Here is a 26,153-nt window from a genome sequence, read left to right as displayed (position 1 = left end):
ACTTCCATGACGATCCAGATGGCCATCTTTTTGGAAATCTCCATCCTTGTGAACATCCTCAGAGGGTTCAAACTCATCTTCCTCAACGTTGACCTCAACACGTTTTCCAGAATCAGAATTTTTTAAATCCTTGAGTTTTGTATTTTTACTGACCCTTGGCGATTCTTGCTTTCTTGGCGAATCCACATCAGTTTCTATTTCTGAAACTTCATCACATGTGTCTAAAGCTACATCCTCGAGGAACTTTGTTAACAATTCCCCAGCACCATTTCCCCCTTCAGCTAATTTTCGTGCCAAAGCAAACTCGGATTTCCTCGTCTCCGGCTTGCAAAGTCCAGTTTTGTTTGAACGTGTGTCTGACTCTGTGCTACCAGGAATCTTTTCTACTACTGAGTCAAACCTAACGTGTCTATCTGATTTTACGATCTTACTCTGATTGGCTGCTTCACCATGACCATGACCTTGACTGCCCTTATGACCTTCACCCTCTGACCCATGTGACTTGCATTTTTGTCCCTTGAGCTCATAATCTACAAAGATAGAGGAAACACACTTTAGTTCCAATGCAAAATGTGTTTAAAAAAAAAACTTTATCTGAACCCCATATATTATAAATAATTTATTTTATCCTTATTATACTCTATCACAATTAAGATATAAAACTGCAAACTGTAAGAATTTTTTATCATAAAGATATTTTTGTATGAAAAACAAAATGGAGCAAAAAATGTACTTTTGAAAATTGCATCAAACTTAAGATTAAAACTCATTATAGATATAAGTTAATGCTATATAAAAAGCCTGAAACTGACCTGTTGAAATCTCGGGTCACAGCAATTTATGCAAGGTCATAGGGTCAGGTGAAAGGTGAAACTTGGTCACATGACAGTCAGGTTACAGGGATGGTGACATAAACAGCAATCATTCATGTGACGTGGTCACATGCAAGTCATGTGATGTTACCCCAGTTAATCCATGTGAAAGTAGCAGTCCAGCAGTGAAAAACAAAAATTACAGGAAATCACAACAAAGGGGGATAATTCACAATCAAAATATAAGGAAGAGTGATGGTGAGCTGCAAACATGAAATTAATAACTAATTAAACTATTTTTCAAATGAACCAGCTTAATGCAAAGGTGATAAAAATGAACCAATGAGAGATCATAGTGAACAACAGTGCAAAATGTACAGTTTAAAAATAGACTTTTTATAAACAGCAAGTATATCAGGACTGTCAAAACTAAGTATAAAAAAATATTTCTTTTTGTATTTGCCACAAACTTTCTGATCTTATATTTTTGAAAATACATTTTTTGTACGACATGAATATCCTTAGAAAATATATAAATTGACTAACACTGATATAGATATAGATATTTACAATTATAAGGCAAAGATCACATACACTACTTTTTTTTAATTCTGTCAGTGCTATCTTAATTCAATCATGCTTTCTGAACTAATTTCTTTAATAAGAAAAAGGAAGGTATGGCTTCCCAATTAAATAAAAAAGGTATAAAATGATAAAAAATTGTTACCAGAAGACATTATGAGTAACAGTAAAAATGTTTACAGTGTTCTCTTTGATCAAAAGTGCAATTAAATGAATTTAATAAAATTCTTAATTGCAAAATGTAATATTTTATTGAAAATAACTGAAAATATGAAACGTAAGAATTCAAGTGAACAATGTGGTCATTAATTCCAATAAAGTATGTCAGCGTTACAAACAATCCATATCTGCTTGGTTCTATCTTTATTCAAAGTTGGGTTTTTTAAATCAGATTTATGGTCAGGATTGTATGGTCCTATTCACAATGCAGCTTCATTTACTCAGAACTTTTTTTAGGAAAAAGTTGAAAAAAACTCTGATCTTCAAACAAACATATGTTACTTTATTAAGTTTTCAAGGGCAGATATGAACTCGTGTGTAAAACTGACAAACAAAAAATAGATACCTGTGAAATAACATCAACCATGCTTCAGACTACCATTATGGTCAAGGGAGGTAAGTATGAATATCAACACTCATACGAAATAGGAACAAATTTTATATTTTAACACACAAAGAGAAAGCCGAGGACTGGTTTCATGTTTAACCTAAAATTCAAAATTTGAGGAATTCTTTTAAATATGACATTTTTTTTAGGATTTTTAAAACACTAACATTTTTGTTTAATTTTTCTAATGCTTGTTTCAACATTTCAAATATTTATGCCAGATAACAAATGTGATCAACGTTAAAGGCAATGAGTTATCAATTTCTCTTCATTTTTATATATTATCATATACATATAGTTGATATTTGAAATTTCCTAGAAACAAAGTCAATCTCATTTTTATGGAATCACTAAATGATCCCTTATCTATCGAAGAATAAAGGAAGAAAATATTTCACATTGTTTACAGATTTATATGTAGAAGTATTTAAGTATCACATTAAAGAAATAGGCCACATAAGTTTTAAAGCAAGGCACTCGGAGATCACAATACCAACATGCAACGTCTTTTGTATAAAAAGTAACAGTGTCGTACACATATTAAAGTGCTCTGTCAAAATATTTCATACAATGAAGCTTCACACTAAAAATTAAAAGCTCACTTTTCTAGAATAGACTATAGTCTGAGAACTACACAGCTTTTAGGCATTTATTGTTACTTCTACGGAAAAAATGTGTCGCGTCAGCAAAATCTGGATGTGGCAGCCTGATTTATAACACAAGTCACACTCGCAAATCTAAAAATATATATTTATTGATAAAATAGAATTCAATAAAAAAAAGAAAACTAATCTATCGTCTATAGATTCTAAAGGCAAATTTTCTACACACTTATAGAATGTATCAAAGTCGCAGTAAAAATACAAAATGTCATTATACTAAATGTCTGAAGCTACATTCACATTGCATTAGCTACTCAACACCTGGGCACCATTTTAACGAACATCAATTAACATAAGGATAATCTTTAACATCAGTTTTTCCATTAGAAAAAATTACTGTGGTTTGGTAAAATTTTCCTTACTTAAGTTAATGTTCAAACAATGTTTATCAATGGAAACACTTAAGTTAAGAAATTTCCTGAAGTTGATCGAGGAATGTGCATTAAACTGGTGCGACAAAGCGTGGTGATAAGTGTCTTTTACATTGCATGGCAACATATACGTCTATATGGATCTCTAACATATTTTATACTGTAACCTAGTGTTATTTTGTAAAATAAATTCAACAGAGCACAGTAAATAGTATCCATTGTTCCCTATTACATTCACCTATCCATGATTCTATGACTTGTCCTTAATACACATCAGCTAAGAACCATTGACGAAATGACCTTCAATCAGTTTATCAAATATATGGATGGTTCTTATCTTGCAAAGCCTGACTGATATTTCTTTGCTTAACTGAAAATATCTCTTTTTTTAATTTTTATTCTAGATATGTTGTGTTTAATTGACTCAATATTGCTTAAACATTAATCAGAACCATGTGTTTAATTTGTGTTAATAATTTTTCATTATTTTGTTTTCTTTCATTATCACGATTTGTTTTGGAAAACAGGGCTTCTCCTAGACCATAATGATATTCCACTGAAATAGTGTATATATATATCACACAACATACAAGGTCTATCGATCAGACAATGGATTAATCACCCCCATCTGTTGTTGTTTCCGCTCCTCTTTCTTTTCCTGTCGAAGATGTAACGACAATATATGACTCCAGCGATGAAAACGATGACAAACGATGAAAATAGTACACAAAGTTTTTGTACTTGTACTGTATGCATCAGATAATCAGGAAAGTAAAGATTGATACGTAATATCACAGACTTAACCCTTTCACCACTGTAGACTATAATGGACTCATCCAGATAAATGTATGGCCGAGTCTACTAAAGATACCTAGGGGTGAAAGGGTAAATACTAAGATAATATTTCAAATACCAAACTATCCTATTTCTGCCCATATTATTTATGGCATGCATTCTTCACGTAAAATACAGTAGGGTAAAAAACATATTTAACAGATTTTTAAAGGTGTTTTTTTCTTAAATGACGGTCAGACTGGGTAGTAATTTACTGATAACATAGTGTGTAAAGAACAAAATTACTAACAAAAAACGGTTACCATGGATACATAAGCTTTTTATACATTTATACAATATATAAAATTTAAATAATACACTCTATGATAAAAGTTACTTTCCTAAGTGAAATGAACTGCCAGTGCCCATGTAATTTTCTGTACATATTCTTCAATTATTACCAAAAACTCTTCTGGAAAATATTTAAAAGAACGGCTTCTGGATTTACTCATTTATTTTTATTCCAGAAAAGTCAAAAACTATTTCTAAAGCAGCCAGATTCATTTCACAGAGGATAGAGACCCTAAAAAGGCAAATGCTCTATATAAAATACAGGCCAAAAATAATGTGCAGTTTGCTTTTAAACTATTGAAGATATTTATGATCTCAAATTAAAATCTTACAACCATTTTGTCACTCTGAAATAAATAAATAATACCATAACTTTCTGACATCTTTGTTAAAGATAAAGTGAAATTTGACCTTCAGTATTTGTTTAATCTATTATTAATTATTCTAGTTTTCTTTAAACTCAGAAAAAAACAGATTTAAGAGGTACTAACCCCCACCATTAGGTCCAGCTCTACCTCCACTTTCTTAGTCTTCTAACTCACGACTGAATCCATGCTTTTCAGCACAATATAATTTCCCCTTCCCATCATCCCCCCTCCCCGTTTCCTTCTTTGTCTTCCTCTTTCACCTTTCTTTCTACTCAACATGTCCCCGACACACACACACCTCTTCACAGTCCTGTCAAACTTCCCTCTCCAAATCCATGTACAAAAACAGCTCGGATTGATTAACCAATCAGACTACATGTACATTTGAAAAATCAAAGTTCACATCTATGAAAGAATGACTTACCATTAGTTTTTTTCTTGTCATCCTCATCCTCTTCAAAGTCATCATCGTATCCTTCCGATTCTGGTGGAAATGAAAAGGGGATAATGAATTATCATAATTTCCAATTACAAAATATGTTTTCATCAGGAATTTTTCTGCAAATGTTCAAGACCATTTTAATATAACTTAACATCAAAATTAATTGAAATTGATGTCCTACAATGTTCACAAACAGTGTTTCTACAACCTGTAAAACTGTCCTGTTGAAAATAGAGAATTCATTGAAATATATGATAAACAGAAAAACTGTCTATATTAAACCTTTAAGATATTGTTGTACTATAAGTTTATTGCTTCACACAGAAAGAAATCTATAGTCACAACAAAATAATTTTCACAATTTGATATTTAATATTCAAACAGTTTATTATTGAAAATTCTTAAAATTGTCCTTTGGGGTGAAATATCTTGGTATTAACGTCTTGAAGAGCACCTCTTTTAGAATACAATATATAACAGACCTTTCAACGACAATCATGCATTGACAAGTGCAATATTTCAAGGAAATTATTAACATGAAAATCTATATTCTAAAAACATAAACCCTTATGAAATAAGAACGACATATTATTAGCTAAACACACTTTAGTTGTAATATAAGCTAGCATGATGCTATCTTAGTTCCCAATTACACATAAAATTAGAGAGCATAATGCTATATTGGGTCCAATTAAACATAAATTAGCTAGCTTCATGCTATCTTAGTTCCCAATCAAACATAAAATTAGCTACATAATGCTATCTTGTTTCCAATTAAACATAAAATGCTAACTTAGTTCTCAATTAAACATAAAATGAGCTAGCTTCATGCTATCTTAGTTCTCAATTAAACATAAAATTAGCAAGCATAATGCTATCTTGTTCCCAATTAAACATAAGGTAAGCTAGCTTCATGCTAACTTAGTTCTTAATTAAACATAAAATGAGCTAGCTTCATGCTATCTTAGTTCTCAATTAAACATAAAATTAGCTAGCATCATACTACCTTGTTCCCAATTACACATAAAATTAGCGAGCTTCATGCTATCTTGTTCCCAATTAAACATAAAATTAGCTAGCATGATGCTATCTTATTTCCCAATTAAACATAAAATTAGCTAGCATAATGCTATCATGTTCCCAATTAAACATAAAATTATCGAGCATTGTGCTATCTTGTTCCCAATTAAGCATAAAATTAGCAAGCTTCATGCTATCTTGTTCCCAATTAAACATAATGTTTTTGNATCGAGCATAATGCTATCTTGGGTCCAATTAAACATAAAATTAGCAAGCTTCATGCTATCTTGTTCCCAATTAAACATAATAACATTATCGAGCCTAATGCTATCTTGTTCCCACTTAAACATAAAATGAGCAAGCTTCATGCTATCTTGTTCCCAATTAAACATAACGTTTTCGAGCATAATGCTATCTTGTTCCCAATTAAACATAAAATTAGCTAGCATAATGCTATCTTGGGTCCAATTAAACATAAAATTAGCAAGCTTCATGCTATCATGTTCCCAATTAAACATAATGTTTTTTAGCATAATGCTATCTTGTTCCCAATTAAACATAAAATTAGCAAGCATAATGCTATCTTGTTACCAATTAAACATAAAAATAGCGAGCATAATGCTATTTTGTTCCCAATTAAACATAAAATTAGCTAGCTTCATGCTAACTTAGTTCCCAATTTAACATAAAATTATCTAGCTTCATGCGATCTTGTTCCCAATTAAACATAAAATTAGCTAGCATAATGCTGAAATGAGAGAATCAAATCTACCACATTTTTTCTTTAAAACGAAAAGAATAACAAGAATAATTAAATAGCAAAAAGGGCATAAAACTGTGTTTCCCAATAACTTATTCCTGATGTTTTTATTTTGTGACATAAATAATATCATTTAAGTGTAGGACATTCAGACTAATGAGGTTCCATGTGTAAGTAAACATACATGCCAGTGTACAAAACAGTTAAACCATATTGTGATAGCATGCATACACAAAACAACTGTCCATATCTTTAACAGATTAGCTTTTCTTTTTTAAGGCAAAGAAAAGATGATAGGTTACATTTGTACAGAAAATTGTCCTAACTTAAACAAAACATTAATGATTATATCAATGTGTATAAAACACAAACATTTGTTTTACTTAAAATTCTGATGTGTTAGTCCAGATCATGCTGAGACAGTTAACTATAATAAATCAAAGTGATATTTTCTGTATTTGTACTTCTGTTTGTTTTTAAATTGATGGAAGACCGGCTTATTTTTTGACACACAAACTAAACATTTTTACACAATGGCGCCCTTTGGTGATAAAAAATAACAAACACTAACTCCACCTGGTGTCGACAACAAGCATTCACTGGCCTACATATATCTACACAAAACAAAACACTGTGTTGGCTTCAATACCATCTTTTCCCTCATTGTTTTTGTTTTGCTCCTTGCTCTTGTGAAGGTCACCGTAAACAGTCTCCTTTCGAGGAGTTTCCTCCTCGCCTTCAACATGTATTTCCAGATTTTTTTTATCCTCATCATCTGAAAACAGTTGACATTCATCTAGAAACGCCTATGCTAACTTAATGACTTTAAATCTCTGTGACATTACTTTTGTTTGGTTACCTCTGCAACACAATTCCAATGGTTGTCCTGGAAAATAGGGTTGCAACGATATATTGTGATATTTTGAATACGATACGATACACAATAATTTTTTGGAGGTCACGATACACCTACGATATTTCCGGATTTTGTCGTATCTGAATTTAGTCCACTCATGTCCGTTCCCACACGGCGAGTGACAGCTCAAGCTCGGCATGAAGTGAATTGTGTGAAACTTTAAAGTCATGCCTATTTTGGACCAAGTCTGTTTCCAGGTGTAATATTGCCTATAAACATGTGCTTTGCTTCTATTGTCGAATCTGAATTTAGTCCACTCATGTTCGTTCCCACACGGCGAGTGACAGCTCAAGATCGACATGCACGTCGAAAGAAGAGAATTATGTGAAACTTTAAAGTCATGCCCATTTAGGACCAAGTCTATTTCCTGTTGTGATATTGCCTATAAACATGTGCAACATATCTCTTCACGTTGCTTCTACTGTTACTAGCTGTATCGTGATACGTATCGTAACCACTGTATCGTGATACGTATCGTATCGTAACCACAGTATCGTGATACGTATCATATCGTGACTACAGTATCGTGATACGTATCGTATCGTAACCACTGTATCGTGATACGTATCGTATCGTAACGACAGTATCGTGATACGTATCATATCGTGACTACAGTATCGTGATATGTATCGTATCGTGACTACAGTATCGTGATACATATCATATCGTGACTACAGTATCGTGGTACGTAACATATCGTGACTACAGTATCGTGATACATATCATATCGTGACTACAGTATCGTGATTCGTATCATATCGTGACTACAGTATCGTGATACGTATCATATCGTGACTACTGTATCGTGATACGTACGTATCATATCGTAACCACAGTATCGTGATACGTATAGTATCGTGACTACAGTATCGGGATACGTATTGCATCGTGACTACAGTATCGTGATACGTATTGTATTGTCTGATGTTCATGATCGTTGCAGACCTACTGGTAACAAAACAGACTTCAAAGCCTATCTATGGTGTCCTACCAAATCTATTAGTTTCAAGAGTAGATGTTCTTCATACAGAAGTATGATTCTTTTTCTTTGCCTTAACGGCAGCATCATGCCACACAAATTTTGCAAAAGGAAATGCCCTTGACCCTTATTCAAGGTCACAGGGGTCAAATTTGTTAAAACACTCAAACAATTTCTTCAATGTCATGTTGAATAGCTGTTTTAACCGTGTTTAAACGGAGTTATTGCCCTCTACACTTCATTCCATCTGTGACATCCCTTCAGGTGTCACCCCACTAGTACATAAGTATGATAAGATGTTTTGTGAGTAAGAAAATACTGTACACTGGGAAATGTTCGCACTGTCAAACTTTCGCCCCATGCCGTCAAATTCAGTATTTGCCCTGTGATAACTTCACCCTTCACATCTGATAAACGTGTTAAACTGTTGTTTACGTGAATTCACTGTAATGGTCATTTCACTTTCATTACAAAGGACAAAAAAGGCAAAAGTTATCCAGTTGCAAAAATGTCCTTGTATACAGTATAAAGGTTTAAGTGTAAAAGTTAGGATTGCTACAGGGTAACCATGATTGTACTAATGAAACATATTAATGATAGATAAAACAGAGAATAGTATTATTTTAATGTTTAAATTTTAACAAAAGTAGTGTTTTCACTTCCCGACGCCACCTACCTTCAGTTTTCTCATCCTTTCGTTTCTGTATTGGTTTCGGTACGATGATTTCCTCCCTGATCTCCTCGGCTTTGTTGTTCTTCTGTTTGACGGGGACGGGGCGTTTGAGACTTCTGGGCGTGGCCTGGGTGTTCAGAGCACACCTGTTTCAGGTAGAGATTAAGAAGTGTGCATCATACTTGCTTAGAATTAAAAAACATACAAAAATGTGCTTGTAGCAAAAAATAACACTTTTAATTGGCATCTTTTGAGCTGTTCTTTCAAATAAAACCATCAAATGTTAGAAAATAGGAATAGTTTAGCAAACTCACAGGTTGAAAATGCTCAACTTTAGAATCCAAAATCAGGAGTCTCCCTCCAAAATAGGGAGAGCTGTCAAGTATGGTGTATGTATAATTGATAATTAAAGAAAAACAATAGACATAATATCATTTTAATTTTTCACAATGAACTTATTATTACATTAGGTTGCATGATTAAATCGATCAGAAAAAATGTCTCCATTTAAAAAAAACGATATTTCGGCTTGACTCACCTGTAACAGGGAGTGGCTCCCTCTACACCCAGTAGACTGAAGTGTCCAAGCTTGCCTCCGAGTCGGACTCCCTTGAAGTGTTTGTATTCACAGCAGCGGCTGATCCGGAAGTCCATACGGCCATCAACGTATACCGACAGACTGAATGGGAAACCACGGTGACGTCGGGATATAAACGTAAACTTGTCTGCAACACAGAATTAATCAGGTTTGAAAACTGTTTATTCCTAAGTCTGAAATATTGCTCTATTTTATGTATGAAACAAGCAGCTAAGCACAATTATTTACGGAGATCAGATGGACATACCGACACCCACATCAATTTAAATAGTTCAAAGGTTTCTTTGAAATTATCAAAAACCAATGCATTTCAACTTCACTCGATCAATTAATCAATAAAGAAGTACATACGTAAATTGAGAAAGGACTATAAGACATGAAAAATATAATTTTAAAAATGTTTTGATACTCGACTCGAGACAGCTCCCTATGTATCACAACCTGAAATCTGATTCTTAAATCATAAACTTCCTGACAGAGCTACATTAGACAATCAGCCATGTAACTACCTCCTGCCTTTAGCCTCTCTTTGAAAACAGTCAGTGTATTTCCCCCACAATGCTGCTGGTCGATGGCGACTTCCTGTTTGGGTTCATACTGGTCCCGTGGCAGAGTAAGGTTTGGTCCGTGGTATTTCATTGTGATCTCACATAGTGTCTGTACTTCCCCTTGATGCATCACTGCTGGTTCCTGGCGATGAAGCATCAATGCCCCCTGGTGACAGTAACAAAAATAATTTTTAAAGTTCTCGTATTTATTAATAAGGCATTAAAATGCTGAACGTCATTCAAAAGGAATAACTGCCATAATGTATTTAAAATTAGATTTGCAAAATTGTTTTTACAGTAAAATTAAATGCCACCCATCTTGACATCTGATTAACCCTGTAAGATTTTTTTAAGTACATGCATTTAGGGTAAATGATGAGTCCTCTAAAACAATATAATGTAGGAAGAATTACTTATCTTAATTGTCTGATTATAAAATCTTGATAAGCCCGCATTTCATACTTTAATCCTTCAAATATACCTTAATTATTTTCACAAAATCATTTACCAAAAAATGGAAAACAATTCTGAATGGTGCGTTAATGATCTCGGGGGGAAAAAATGAGAAGCTAAAGTTTGGGACGAATGGGGTTCCAGTATATATATAAATGTGTATATCTGATAAATAGATAACAAAATACACAGCACACCAATATACAAGATACACTTTTTATATAAAGGCTTATCAGCCTGTGCAGACAATAAAAGTGAACTTTATAATTCAGAATGGCATCAATGGTTGCTCTTCAGTCTTTTGAAATATAATAGCTATTTGACAGTAAAATAAAAGGAAAACCACTTTATTTCATCCTCTTTTTCAAGGAAGAAAACGGAAAAGACAAACTGAAGGTGAAATTGTCTTGCTTTACACAAAAGGTAAAGATATCACCAATTTAAAATATGAACTTTCCAAAAATTAAATTTTGTGAGAATAAATGTTAAAACAAAATGCCTCTAATGATCAGATAAGAAACTGATTATCCAGAAAACCAATGCAAAATTACGTTTCCCTGTACACAGAAAATGGTACCTTAAACGAGCATTCTGTCATTGCTAATGACCTGCAAAATATAAGGTTTTTAAATTTCGGTGTGTGAATTTTGACTTATTTTTTATTCCCAAATGTGAAACTTACATTTTATTACTTCAAAGTATAAATTAAGAAATGTGATTGGTTTTCAAAATAATTGCTGATTTTGAATAACTGACAATTTGGGCAGCATTGTTACAAGCTTATATTTTTTATATATATATAGGTGAATTCCCCTGATGAACCCTCTAAAGAGGAGAAAGCACTAGGGAAGTCGAAGAAACTCTTGTCTTTTATTTCTTTATATATATATAGATATCATTCAACAAATTGTTTATGATATATTGATCCCATTTTTAACAGAGTGTATGATTGTGTATTTCATTTTTAGCTCTGGGATACCAGAGAGCTTCTGTATCAACTGATCTCTGAAAATGAAAGCATGACAGCCGCTACAGTCTAGGTGACAATGATATTGTAACGTACTGTGGTGGCTACGTATGCACTGAACATGTTCTACTGAACAATTATTTAAGTAAAAACCAATCTGTGTATTTCTAAAGAATTTATTTCTAGGTTTTTGATCGACCATTGGTACTGACTTTAGAATTGCTTGCCGTCACAGGCTTCTACTTGTATTCCACACCATATGCTAAATAAGCCAAAATCTAGTCACATCCAAAATCAACTGATTTACAGTATGAAACTGAGTTCATTATTTTTTCAACGCCTCCTCTAGAAGTCGAACCCGGACCTCTGCCTTACTAGTCTTACTCTCTACCAAATGAGCTAAATAAAGAGAAATTCCCTAGCCGAGTTGGTAGGAAGCGGCTAGTACTTTACCAGGGTGACATATATACAATAAAGATCTGAAAAGGAAGTGATCACTCCATGCAGTTAGGGTCAAAGGTCACAACTAATGGCCACTGTTAAGCATAAGAAACTGGGTCACATGTTAATTACTTATTTAACTATAAATAAGAAAAAAATGATCAGGTTTTTATTATTCAAAATAAATTCAAATATATGTATTTTTGTTTTGCATAAATGTACATATTTTTCTGAGACAAAGACTACGTTTGTAAACATTGAACATTGTATACAGAATACAATATAATATTTTCATTAAATGTTACCTTATATATAACGTTACATAAGAACAATCTCGACTGACCAGTTTTTCCTTATTTACAGAATAAAAACCCATGCACAGCTATCTAAACATCCTAACACACAATATAGATTGTAATATGACAAATGTTTACAGAAGATGAAGGTAGACAAGAAGGACAACTCTGTTTCTGTATTTTATTCAGTACCAAATCAAGCTCATTTAAACTATTTTTAGAAAATCATTGTTTTATGAAATAATAGCATTAGGCTGCATATATTCTGAGAATCCAAATGTTTCACACTCAATATCTGTATCTTTACTGCATCCCTGGAACATGTCACGGTAAAATTAAAGGCTCTTTACGCAGCAAGTGATATGTAGCTCTTCTGTAATATGTAAAGGACAGGTATCAGCCTAGCGATTGGCCAGTTTTTTTCATGTGGATCTAATCAAATTTAGAGCTTTTGATTTTGTCATGACATATTCCAAGGGTGCAGAGAGTGCAAATGCGCTTAACCCTTTCACCCCTAGGTAACTTTAGTAGTCTCTACCATAGCTTTATCTGGATGAGTCCATTGTGGGCCACAGTGGACTCATCACCGTGGTGAAAGGGTTAACCCCTGAAATGTCCAGATATAGGCTGCATAGGGAGTTTTCATAGAAGTGATACATTTTGTAACTGATAGACAAAAATGATACAGATATGGTTTAAGCTCTATACCAAATTGGTTTCATTGTAATAATACTTTACAAAAATTGCATTGTTTCATTGAAGTCAAATTTGTGTGTTTATAAAGCTAATCGCTTGTAAAATTTAGGTACTCATTCAGGTTATTGTCCCTCTTAGTCCTTAGGACTGAAAGGGAAACATGATGTGAACAGTTAATGGGTATGAACACGGACTTAGATAACAATCTAATCTAATTCCGTGGTATGAAGCATGAAAGACACAATGATAACAACACTCACGCACACATTGATGGAAAACAGGAACACGTTAATTTGATATAACGGGGATACATTGTTAAGACTGTGTTATAAATTAACATATGTAGGCATATGGGTAAGACACATGTGTCATACTAAGACATTTAGACAGAATTAAGATACATGGGTGTATTAAAAGAACACAATGATGAGACACATGTATAATAAGACACATGGACTAAGACAGGTGATAAGACATACTTCCACTACAGATAATTGTGATGATGGGCGTGATTCTTCATCTGTGTTTCTCTGAAAATTGAATTGTTTTGAAAAATTGTAGAAATATCTGTATTTGATAACATTACCTACTATGGAATGACAAAGATTGCTTTGTAATTTTCTCACATACCGCCTTCGCCGTAATTAGTGCCCAGGGTACTTAGAAATTAGCTGAAATTAGTTTTATTTGCAAAAATAAAATTTGAAGTATTATAGAGCAAGTTGTTCAACTTCACCCATTGCTACAGTATAACAGACGGACAGTATAAACATCTGGTGTGGAGGTTTTCATTGTCAAATGTTTCATTGGAAGGTGAGGCATCATCACTAGACATAAATCTCTGCTTTATAGTGTAAGTACTTTAAATCATTGACCTGGCTTTATCAGTGTGGCATGGGGAGGCTTTTTTTAATTCCAATTCCTCCTGAAATAGGGGGAGTGACACTTATTACAGCGAATATGGTAAGTTGACAAGGAGCATATGGCAGTTATCACACTGTATATCCGATGTAGAACTATAGAAGGGGAAAATAAGGGGAAATAATGATTACTAGTACCAGATACTTCTCAAAGAGAGGTTTTTCTGTGATACAGAGAGATACTAAGCAGAGACATATTTAGGATATATATAATATTCATATTGTTAAAGATATATGTTGGGCAAAGAGAGACTTCATATATGTTGTTGTAGTTAGGATAAATAATGTGTAAAGAGATTTTATATCATATCTTGTAGTTAGGATAAATAATGTGTAAAGAGATTTTATATCATATCTTGAAGTAAGGTATATATAAGATATATACTAGTTCTTTTAGTTAACTACAGATAAGATATTAAGATAATATTATATAACAATATTTTTGTAATTAAGGACATATAAGATAGTTCCGGAATGAAGTGACAAATAATGTAATACAAGAAACTAAGGTTAGAAATGATAATAGAATTATCTATAATATAAAACAAAATTAATTTTAATTTCCTGTAAAACTTTTTGTAAACTGTTTTGTTTTTAATATTTACAGGATAAACACTTCAAACAGTAAACATTTCCTCTGAACTGTGCTGTTTGGGTTTCTCGACTTTTTAGTTCTATAGAAGTGTAACACTTCACCAGAAGTGTTGATAGGGGTTGGATTCTGTGTTATGTCAATAGTTACTTTGAATTGTCTGAAAATCACAAAACCATGTTTGTTACCATGACAACCAATGAATTCTGTAATAATTCTACATTCTGTGAATAACATAAGTCACATCTGACTGGAAATGACTCATACAAAAATATCTTAGTGACACACAGTGGCAAATTTGATATATTGTGAATCATGTGACACAGCCTGACAATTCTGATTGGATGTGAATCGTGTGACAAATACTGACAATTCTGATTGGATGTGAGTCGTGTGACAAATACTGACAATTCTGATTGGATGTGAGTCGTGTGACAAATACTGACAATTCTGATTGGATGTGAGTCGTGTGACAAATACTGACAATTCTGATTGGATGTGAGTCGTGTGACAAATACTGACAATTCTGATTGGATGTGAATCGTGTGACAAATACTGACAATTCTGATTGGATGTGAGTCGTGTGACAAATACTGACAATTCTGATTGGATGTGAGTCGTGTGACAAATACTGACAATTCTGATTGGATGTGAGTCGTGTGACAAATACTGACAATTCTGATTGGATGTGAGTCGTGTGACAAATACTGACAATTCTGATTGGATGTGAGTCGTGTGACAAATACTGACAATTCTGATTGGATGTGAGTCGTGTGACAAATACTGACAATTCTGATTGGATGTGAGTCGTGTGACAAATACTGACAATTCTGATTGGATGTGAATCGTGTGACAAATACTGACAATTCTGATTGGATGTGAGTCGTGTGACAAATACTGACAATTCTGATTGGATGTGAGTCGTGTGACAAATACTGACAATTCTGATTGGATGTGAATCGTGTGACAAATACTGACAATTCTGATTGGATGTGAGTCGTGTGACAAATACTGACAATTCTGATTGGATGTGAGTCGTGTGACAAATACTGACAATTCTGATTGGATGTGAATCGTGTGACAAATACTGACAATTCTGATTGGATGTGAGTCGTGTGACAAATACTGACAATTCTGATTGGATGTGAGTCGTGTGACAAATACTAACAATTCTGATTGGATGTGAATCGTGTGACAAATACTGACAATTCTGATTGGATGTGAATCATGTGACAAATACTGACAATTCTGATTGGATGTGAGTCGTGTGAGAAATACTGACAATTCTGATTGGATGTGAATCATGTTACAAATACTGACCATTCTGATTGGATGTGAGTCGTGTGACAAATACTGACAATTCTGATTGGATGTGAATCATGTTACAAATACTGACAATTCTGATTGGATGTGAGTCGTGTGACAAATACTGACAATTCTGATTGGATGTGAGTCGTCTGACAAATACTAACAATTCTGATTCGATGTGAATCATGTGACAAATACCGACAATTATGATTGGATGTGAGTCGTGTGACAAATACTAACAATTCTGATTGGATGTGAATCATGTGACACATTGGCAAACCTGATTGGATGTTACACACAACGACAGATTGGCCATGATAAGATGATAAACTGCACACATGATTTCAATAAAAGTTAAACCATCCACCAATCCAAACCTTACATCATACACATACAACTTAGTTGTTAGAGGTACCATTTATAGGCCTAGCGATACATCTATCTCAGGAACCTTCTCAACCCAATGTTTTAATTAAACTGTTTTTGCAGTTATTAAAAAAATAATGATGAAGAATGTCAATACTATTGAAGTTATGGAGTAATTCTCCCTATACAATGTGTTTTATGCTTTAGCACTTAATTGTAAAATATCTTTTGTTTCATCTCTACTGATAGATCATTGATTTCCTTTGTGGAATCCTCACAAAGAATAATGTTTTGTTCACCATTTTGCAGCATTTTAAAAGTAATTTAAAAATTTCCTTGAACCCCTATATATTTTCAATGAATTCTCTCTTGTGGGCCTCACCATGGTCGGAGATCGTTTTTCTGGTGTGTCCCTCTGTGATGACATCCTGGCATCAGCTGTCCTTGGCCTTGAACCACGGGCCCGGGCAGAGTTATTTCCCTTGCCACTGCGTGCACTGCGGGGAGGGGTTGGTATTTGGTTCATACCGTAGGGAGACATTAATCCCTCCCCTTGTTCTATCTTAGATAATGTCAGGGCATACTTCTTAAGAGAATTGGAGTCAAGCTGTAAAGAAAAATAAATATCACAGTTTTTAAAAAAAATCAATACTTGAATAATCCCATAAAGAAAATGGTGTTCTTTTGTCATTTTATTGATACAATGTGACATGCACGTTTCTATATTGTTTACCAACTTATGGCACTGCCACTATAAAACCTAACTTAGGTCAGATGTCATTGATATCAGCTATGAATGCAATAGCCCATTTTGTGATGCCATCATAGTCATCATGAATGCCAAATGGAACCTGACAAACTCAACATGAAGTGCTAGCAATTTAAGCTTAAAGGAGTTTCATCGGCATTCATATTGACTATGAATGCTAATTGAAAGCAGTTCAATGCTTAACTGTTGATATCTGTGACATATATATGTATAAATGTACATATTGACACACTGTGGTATATAGTGTAATTTTCCACAATGGGTTACATTATAAAGAAACAAAATGAAGAAACAACAACAAATGAAAATGACTGTTTATGTCAACATTTGTTCTCGGTGCCAAAGATTTTGAAATAGCTGTATGGTGGTGAGACTTTTACACACGAATCCTTACCGCATACAAGTGTCTGGTATCTATTTCTTCCTGTCGTCCCTTTGAACGGGAAGGGGAGTGGCTTTCCTCTCCCATTTCTGAGGTTGGGGTTAAAGGTCGTCCATTCTCATCCACATATATCACCTAGGAGACAAGGGCAGACAATCAGAATGCTGTGGTTTATAAATATGGAAATTTATCAATTAATAATTAAAATGCATTTGAGGAAATTTTCAATGAAAATAAGAAAATATACAATAATAACCCTATGAATATGCATGTATAAAAAAGAAAAAAAAAAGTCAATAAATGTTCATATATTGATATTAAATTTTGTTCAAATTGCTCTTCCTTTTAAAGACTTCATAAATCTAATGAGTTTTTGTAATTAATGAAATTGTTTTCTCATAGCAAGTATCAGAATATAATAAACATTGTCCAATAAGCCCAAAATAAGATGTTATTTGTTTTAAAATATCTACAACATATAAATCTCAAAGAAAACACACAAATATTATATTGTTATTTCACACCGATATGTTTTCTTTAAAAAAATTAACCAATAAAACATTTCAATCAAATGTTAAATAACTAACTCTATAAAAAGACAATTAGCCATGCATGATAATTGGTATGTAACAGTGTCAAGCTTCGTACGTAACAGTGTCAAGCTTCTAATAAGATCTTTAGTGAGCCATTCATCACACTCTTGGTTAAGATTCTGTGGTTTTTCACATACCAATACTACAACACTGGCTCTGCTTGATTCAATACAAAAATCAAGTGACACAAAAGTGTGCATTAATTCACAGAATAGTTTAAAAAAAATTGAAATAGAAAACTAATAGTGAAAATTTATAAAACTGTCAAAATTGAAATGAGAATTTAATACAAGGGAACATATAAAGGAGATACTTTGAGGTCAATGAAATACACAGAGGTCAAGGGTCAAAGATAACGATAGTGTAAGAAAGCTAAGATATTTAGGTGGAAAGCATATGATACATTTGTTAGGACTGAAAATGATATTTTCCTTCAAGAAACGTCAAAGTATTAAAACCATTTAAAGACAAGGAGTATTTGAAAATTATAGACAAGTGTTTAAAGACAAGTAAATTTTGAAAACAAGATGACAAAGCAATGAGACAGATATTCAGAGGGCACAATGACTTTGAGATAGTGGTAAATTTTCCTATAATCTTAAAGACATGATATACATTTTAAAGACGAGCTAAGCAGAAGTGAATGTCAATTTTAAAGAAGACAGAAGTCAATTTCAAGGACAAGACGACATGAGACAGAGATCTATTTTAAGGGTAAGATGTAGATATTGAATGTCAGTCAGGTATCTTACCCCGCGAAGTTGAACAAAACTTTGTTACTGAGTGCACTAGACATAGAGAATGAAGAAATGCCTGAGACAGCTGGAGACTAGGAAGGACAGAGACTGACCAAACCTACAGGTCATATGTTGACCTTCGTCCATGACTTACTTCCTCATATTTGTTAGGGGCACTGACTGGACGTCTTCGGCCACTGGATGAACTATATCCTGTCCTTGGGGACAGATACGGTAAAATTTCCTCATCACCACGACGACCACGTGTAGCCTGGCAACAATAGGGATTAGTGATTAGTCCAAAACAAAAACTTCATACTCAGGTCAGAATGACACGATTCTACATAACATAAAGTAAAATAAAGGTCACAGCAGCACAAATCAAGGTAAGTATCCATGCTGATCCTGTAAGTAAACCGAAGTCAAAGCATTCACACTGAAAACAAAGGGAGACAACACATCATATTGCGTCAAACTTTACATGTTTCAATGCCAATCGTAACAGGCCATTCAGATAAGTCAGACTTGCTCTGTTGACCTTGTAAAAATTTAATACCAGTTCATTTTGTATTGTTTTTTCTTTCATTTAATTTGAGAATTTCCCATAGGCTGAAAACCCTTAAAAATATTGAGGAAACTAGATGATATGTACAATATGTATAACTTATCACCAATTGTTAATATTTCTCTTCGCTAATTGTAAAAAAAATTGAATTCGACAAAACGTTTCAAGGTAGAATGTATTCTAAGGATTAATAAACAGGAAATGTGTGATGGGGAGATTTTCATTCTTTCAGCTTTACAGTAAATGCAGGTGCCTCTGCCCCAATTCCAGTTTAATCTGGATCAACTTCTGTATACCGTACATTATTGAATCACTCACTCTATATTCTATAATACAATGACTGATTTGAAATGACCAGGTTGTCTTGGCAATTTTACCTGTAATGTAAAACTAACATAATTAACACATCTGACTGTTTACGTCACGATCACTTTCTCCAGACCTGTATTAGCACTGCCCACTAACAACTGTTTATGAAAATCCTTTTCCCATTAATGCTAAGGTGTTTGTAGTCGTGTATAACAGCTCTGGAGATCTTAGCCAAAGACGAAGGTTAATATGACTAACAGGTTTAACTCACCAAAGTCGTAAGAAGGATTTATATACTGATACAAGTATAATAGAAATCTAGTGTAGACTTAATCCCATGTTTGGACGTCTTACTTATTAAGTAAATTACTATATAGGAAATATTACTAAAACAAACATTGAAAATAATGAAGTATTGATTCAAGAAACCTTTTTAATTATAACATTTGATATTTCATTGGAAAAAGGGAATTTTGTTTTACAAGAATTTACATTACGTATTGGACTAGTGAGAGTGACAACAGAGTATTTATAGTTTACAAGATTTTATTTTACAGTAATAGCCTGGAAAGTTTAATGTAGTATTTACGGTATTAATATTCTATGTTACAGTATTGGCCTGGAAAGAGAAGTTTAAATGAATATTTACGATATACAGGATTTTATGTTAGAGTATTTGTCTGTGGTAACAAAAACTAACAGAATATTTACGGTACACAATTGTTTGTTAAAGTACTGGGCCCACTTGTATAAAACATCTCAACTCTTGAGATTTCCTCAAGTCTAAGATTTCCCATAGACAATACATTGCTTGAGATTTTCCTTAACTTTGAGATGTTTTATACAAGTTGGCCCTGGCCTGGTAAAAGCGGTTTAACTGAGTATTTATGGTACACAATTGTATGTAAAGGTACTGGCCTGGTAAAAGTGACATCCATTATTCATGCCTCATTCCTAACCAACATCAAACCACCATTAAGTTGTGCTGTGTTATGTGGCAGGCTGTTCTATACCACACAGGTATTGACCTAATATTGTATTCCACAGTGAAATAAGTATTTATTTATCCTCCCTGTCATTTTTTTTTTTTAAATTTAATTTGCATGTAATTAAAACTATATCTTTTGAAGGATTTGTGCCATAAAGTATGAATACAGGTAACTCGTAGTTATCAACTTTTTTTATATTTAACACTCTACGGTACTGCCACTTTAGTACCCTACCAAGTTTGGACGTCATAATTGTAACATTACATACCACCGACCCTCCATGGGAGATGGCTGTTCTATTAATTGAACAAGCATACCGATACATACACTAATTTGATATATATGTTGAGTTTTATCAAGTATATATTTATTTCTGTGGTATTGAAATAGTACTCCAAAGATGGTAAATATAATCACTGAACTGTGTTCATATGATGTTTACTGTCTATAAGATTGGCACAGGTTTGCTGGCAAAAAAAACATAATGTGTGCTATTAAGTTTGCCAGCAAAGTGATGGCATTCATATAGACTGTAAATGCCAAATTTTTGTCACTGACACTGCTCATCAAATAGATAGTATATTAAGGTGAGTTTTGATGTTACAGGACTTTCAGGTTTTTCAGATCTGCCTGGACCCTCTTCCCCTCAATCCACTTATTGTTAATAACAGTTGGCTAGACCTGGGGCAACAGTTTCGCTCACTTGTTTTGTAGAACACCAGTACCTCTCTACCCTGATCAACAACAACATTACTTTAGGATATCTGACTGGTCAGGAGATTTCAAACACCAGTCCCTCTCTACCCTGATCAACAAAAACATTACTTTAGGATATCTGACTGGTCAGGAGATTTCAAACACCAGTCCCTCGACTCTACCCCGATCAACCACAACATTACTTTAGGATATCTGACTGGTCATATATTGTTAGGATGACAAGCATACAAAAGTTTATAAAAATTCATTCATGATTAAATATTTCTAAGTCTAAGGTTAGAGTGGAATATTTTGATGAAAATAAGGAAATTGATTGTTTTGTTTCCAAAAGCAGATTTTCAGCCTTTTTTTAAATATGTTTGATTTGAATATGATTTAATTGGATGCTTCTTAAACCTTTGTTTTCATCATATTCCACTCCAGCCATCGTTACAAACAAAGCGTTAATTTCACAAATCAAATCCATGCAGCCACGAACGATGACAGCGGTGATATTGCTGCGGTGTCAGCGGTGGACGGTGGCCACTAACCACATGCTTCGGTGGACAAGTAAGTGCGTTCTGAAATTCATTAACCACCTCTTCTACGACAGATGGTGTCGGCCTCTTTCTCATTTTTGGGGTCAAGAGAGGTAAAAGGTCAGCACTTTCAGATTTCTTATTGGCGGCCTAGGAAACAAGGATTGATCAGATGTTTTTTGAAAGTTTTCCAAATGCATGTCATGAAAACTCAAGGAACAGCCAACATGCTGAAAACAATGTTACAACCTTTAATAAGAAAAATTATTACGGTAATGCATTCTAACAATCCTAATTCAAAATCAATTTAGGTAATCATGATTTTTTTTTAGCTGTAAGCTGCAAGCTAATTCCTCTAGCAAATCCATAGGACTATATATTGGTTGTATGATTTCATAGACTAATTAAAACCTTCACGATTTATAGACTACAGACCCTCGTATAGGACTAACTCTTGGTTGAAGATATCATAGACTAACTAAAACCTCCCCGATTTAAAAACCTACTACTCTCGTATAGGACTAACCTTTGGTATGTGTAGTAACAAACCCAGTATCTATAGCACCACATCTTATCATTATCATACTTCAGTTGTAAATATAAAGTGTTTCATTATAAAATATATTGCTCCCATTAAACTGTGATATCAGCCTGTTACATAACACCTCAAGGAAATACCTCGTACTGACAAAATGGGGAGCACAATAAAACCACCGTTAATAGTCACAAGTGAGGCATATTTTATTTATCCTGAATTGATTTTCTTCCTCTGTACGAAACACAGTGGGACCAAACTTTACATCCGAGAATCCCAGATGGTCTCTAGTCCTTAGGTAGCCTACAGTCTACCCTACATATACCTGAATAGGTATAGATGGCTTAATTATATAATAGAATGCATGTACACTCTATAAATCTCTCACCTTGTACAGGTACAGGGTTTTACCTGTAGCAGAATCCTGCTTCAAATACCCCCATTTTTCATTACAGGACCCTTTAATCTGAACATTTGTGTCCCTATAAACCCCCTGAAATGACAACTTAAAATTCTGGTCTCCAAATTTAATGATGTCTATGACATAGAGCAACGGAAATTGAAAATTCTCATTTATGAGGACCCAAAATATTCATCTAGGACCCCCAATTTGCAATCAAGGGGGGCCCAAGACTCTCAAAGTCCAAATGGGATGTAAAACCCTGCAGGTATATCTACACTTTCCCCATGTGGTAAGGCGAAGGGATTAGGGAGTCATAACAATGGTCTCACTTCTTTGTCACCAATGCAATGAAGTCACATCAACAATGCTTTATGACAGGGTCAACAGGGTAAGAGCAAAACTTAAATCATTCAAACTGAGCATGGGCTAACCATTGATCAAATACGGTAATGTGTGGAGTAAGGCTTTGTTAACCGCGCACAACTGGAGAAATCTGATGTTTGATTCAATAGCTATCTGAAAGCTTTTCATGTAATTAATTAAGGTGTAAGATAGAATCAATATAGGTCTGGCATGTTCCAGGTGTAATTAAATATAGAGGTAAAAGAGATATAAATCTAGTTAACAGTTCCAGGTGTCATTAACAACAGTAATTATCCTGTAAATGACAAGTTTATTGTCATATTGATGAGAAATAAATCCTACTGGTGTCTCTCAGTTGTGATTTTATTTGATGTCCCATATTTGTTATTTTGTAAAAAAGGAGGATTTTCAGTAAATATGAAAACTGGACATACATGTATTTCAATGAGACCTCAAAGCCTCAGAGTCTACTTGCATTTTCAATTCAAATATTAAGTTACAAATTAAGAAATATGATAGGTGTAAAAAAAACTACGGAATTTTTATAAAAGAAATTATGGTTTTTTTTTATATGTAAGCCATGACAAGAATTGGTAATAATCACTAGCAGGTCGGGGGCCGGTCTGGTGGGTTGCGGAGGGGGAATGTCTTGTGGGTTTGGGAGGGGAGAGGTCTGGGGGCAGGTCTAGTGGATTGGAGAGGGGAAAGGTCGTTTGGGTTTGGGAGGGGAGAGGTCTGGGGGCAGGTCTGGTGGGTTGGAGAGGGGAAAGGTCGTGTGGGTTTGGGAGGGGAGAGGTCTGGGGGCAGGTCTGGTGGGTTGTGGAGGGGGAACGTCTTGTGGGTTTAGGAGGGGAGAGGTCTTGGGGCAGGTCTGGTGGGTTGGAGAGGGGAAAGGTCTTGTGTGTTTGGGAGGGGAGAGGTCTGGGGGCAGGTCTGGTGGGTTGGGGAATGTCTTGTGGGACAAGGGATAGGAGAGGGGAAAGGTCTGTTGGGTTAGGGAAGGGGAGGTCCGAGGGAAGATCTGGTGGGTTGGGGAGGTCCGAGGAAAGATCTGGTGGGTTGGGGAGGGGGGAGGGAAGAAAGATAATAGCAAAGTTCTTCATGGACAAGGTTAAGTTGCTCAGTTAGTTTGAATGTTTATCTAGATATTTGTAGGTCCTCGGGCTGGTTCAAAACCCTGCAATACAGCTACATTTCCCCGACACTTGCAATCAGTGTGTGGTTATAACAGATACTATACAGAATAAACTGAGACAATACGGCAGGTAGTGAGCCCAGGAGATCTGATTGTCGGAGTAATTAACGATCAATTCATTGACCTACAGGTGCTGGCAGAACTTCTTTTAAGGATATTAAAACTATTGATCCTGACATAAGATCAGAATCAACACCAAACTATCTCTATGTGTATCTACGAAGGTGTATTCATCACGAAGGTGTATATAGTTAAACCACAAAACCGGCTATTCATCACGAAGGTGTATACAGTTAAACCACAAAAACGGCTATTCATCACGAAGGTGTATACAGTTAAACCACAAAAACAGCTATTCATCTCGAAGGTGTATACAGTTAAACCACAAAAACGGCTATTCATCATGAAGGTGTATACAGTTAAACCACAAAAACAGCTATTCATCTCGAAGGTGTATACAGTTAGACCACAAAAACGGCTATTCATCACGAAGGTGTATACAGTTAAACCACAAAACCAGCTATTCAACACAAATCTTTCCTTATATTCATCTACATTTATGTTTGCCAATTAAATACTTTATGAATAATGCGTTTATCACCAAAAATGAAATTGCTTTTAAAAAATAATTTTGAGCAACTAACATGAAAAAAATACATTACTATGTGTTGGAAACAGAATCTAATGCTCTTTGGGACTTAAGTTTATACCAGGAAAAAAAATCATATTAGATTGGTCTTTAATTTTTAGATTATATTTTTCAATATATACAATATATTAGTGTTGTGATGCTGGCGAGTACAGATCTGCCATTAACGTGGCTATTCTATACAATAAACAGTGTCACACAATGCATAGACTAAATTATACTGAAGCTGAATTTTTTGATAAATTAACTTCATTTTTCTAAGAAATTTAAATATTTCAAAATTGGTAAATACAACATTTAAACACTAAGCTACTTTCATTCAGTATTCATGGTTAATATATCATCTGGAAATGACGAATTCAACCTGATGTGTTAGCATGCTTATTGGAATTTGTCATTTCTGATTGGCATTTATATTGACTATGAATGTCAACTGAAAGCAGTTTAATGCTTTAATTATTATATCACACAATAAAGTTTATATCAAACAAAATCTTGAACACTTTATGATACATCATTTTCCTGATGTCATGAATGAAATTTTGATGGCTAAGTTATCTTTTAAGTTTTTAGCGTAATAAAACCTTGTGATATATAATTCACATAAGGTATGATTTAGTGCCCCATTAATCAACGTTGTCAAGAATAACGTGACAGAAGGAATTCTCCACTCCTGTCTCCGTAGCGACAATACTCCCCTGGATACATAGGTGTTTATGTGTCTCATTAATTACACTCCTGTCTCCGTAGCGACAATACTCCCCTGGATACATAGGTGTTTATGTGTCTCATTAACTTACACTGCTGTCTCTGTAGCGACAATACTCCCCTGGATACATAGGTGTTTATGTGTCTCATTAACTTACACTGCTGTCTCCGTAGCGACAATACTCCCCTGGATACATAGGTGTTTATGTGTCTCATTAA

General features: G+C 34.2%; 1 protein-coding gene across 4 annotated transcripts in view; it reads right to left on the bottom strand.

The window, feature by feature from the left end:
* The window catches only part of LOC110458016 (serine/arginine repetitive matrix protein 2-like), a 99,074-nt gene that overhangs the window by 58,097 nt on the left and 14,824 nt on the right, over positions 1-26,153 (bottom strand). For 2 of the 4 annotated variants that reach the window (XM_021509545.1, XM_021509548.1), the window contains exons 4-11: positions 22,094-22,231; positions 17,666-17,788; positions 16,885-17,109; positions 13,796-13,846; positions 10,425-10,629; positions 9,856-10,042; positions 9,321-9,463; positions 4,952-5,011 (exon numbers count right to left, since the gene is read on the bottom strand). In XM_021509545.1, coding sequence (XP_021365220.1) covers positions 4,952-5,011; positions 9,321-9,463; positions 9,856-10,042; positions 10,425-10,629; positions 13,796-13,846; positions 16,885-17,109; positions 17,666-17,788; positions 22,094-22,231 — 1,132 coding nt within the window. Of the gene's footprint in view, positions 1-4,951; positions 5,012-9,320; positions 9,464-9,855; positions 10,043-10,424; positions 10,630-13,795; positions 13,847-16,884; positions 17,110-17,665; positions 17,789-19,137; positions 19,255-22,093; positions 22,232-26,153 lie in introns of all 4 variants that reach the window. The other 2 variants (XM_021509546.1, XM_021509547.1) reach the window with 2 other exon arrangements.

Source organism: Mizuhopecten yessoensis, unplaced genomic scaffold (assembly GCF_002113885.1).
Source record: "Mizuhopecten yessoensis strain PY_sf001 unplaced genomic scaffold, ASM211388v2 scaffold9399, whole genome shotgun sequence".
Lineage (NCBI taxonomy): Eukaryota > Metazoa > Mollusca > Bivalvia > Pectinida > Pectinidae > Mizuhopecten > Mizuhopecten yessoensis.
The sequence above is the reverse complement of the archived record's forward strand: the minus strand, read 5'-3'. Positions and strand labels throughout refer to the sequence as shown.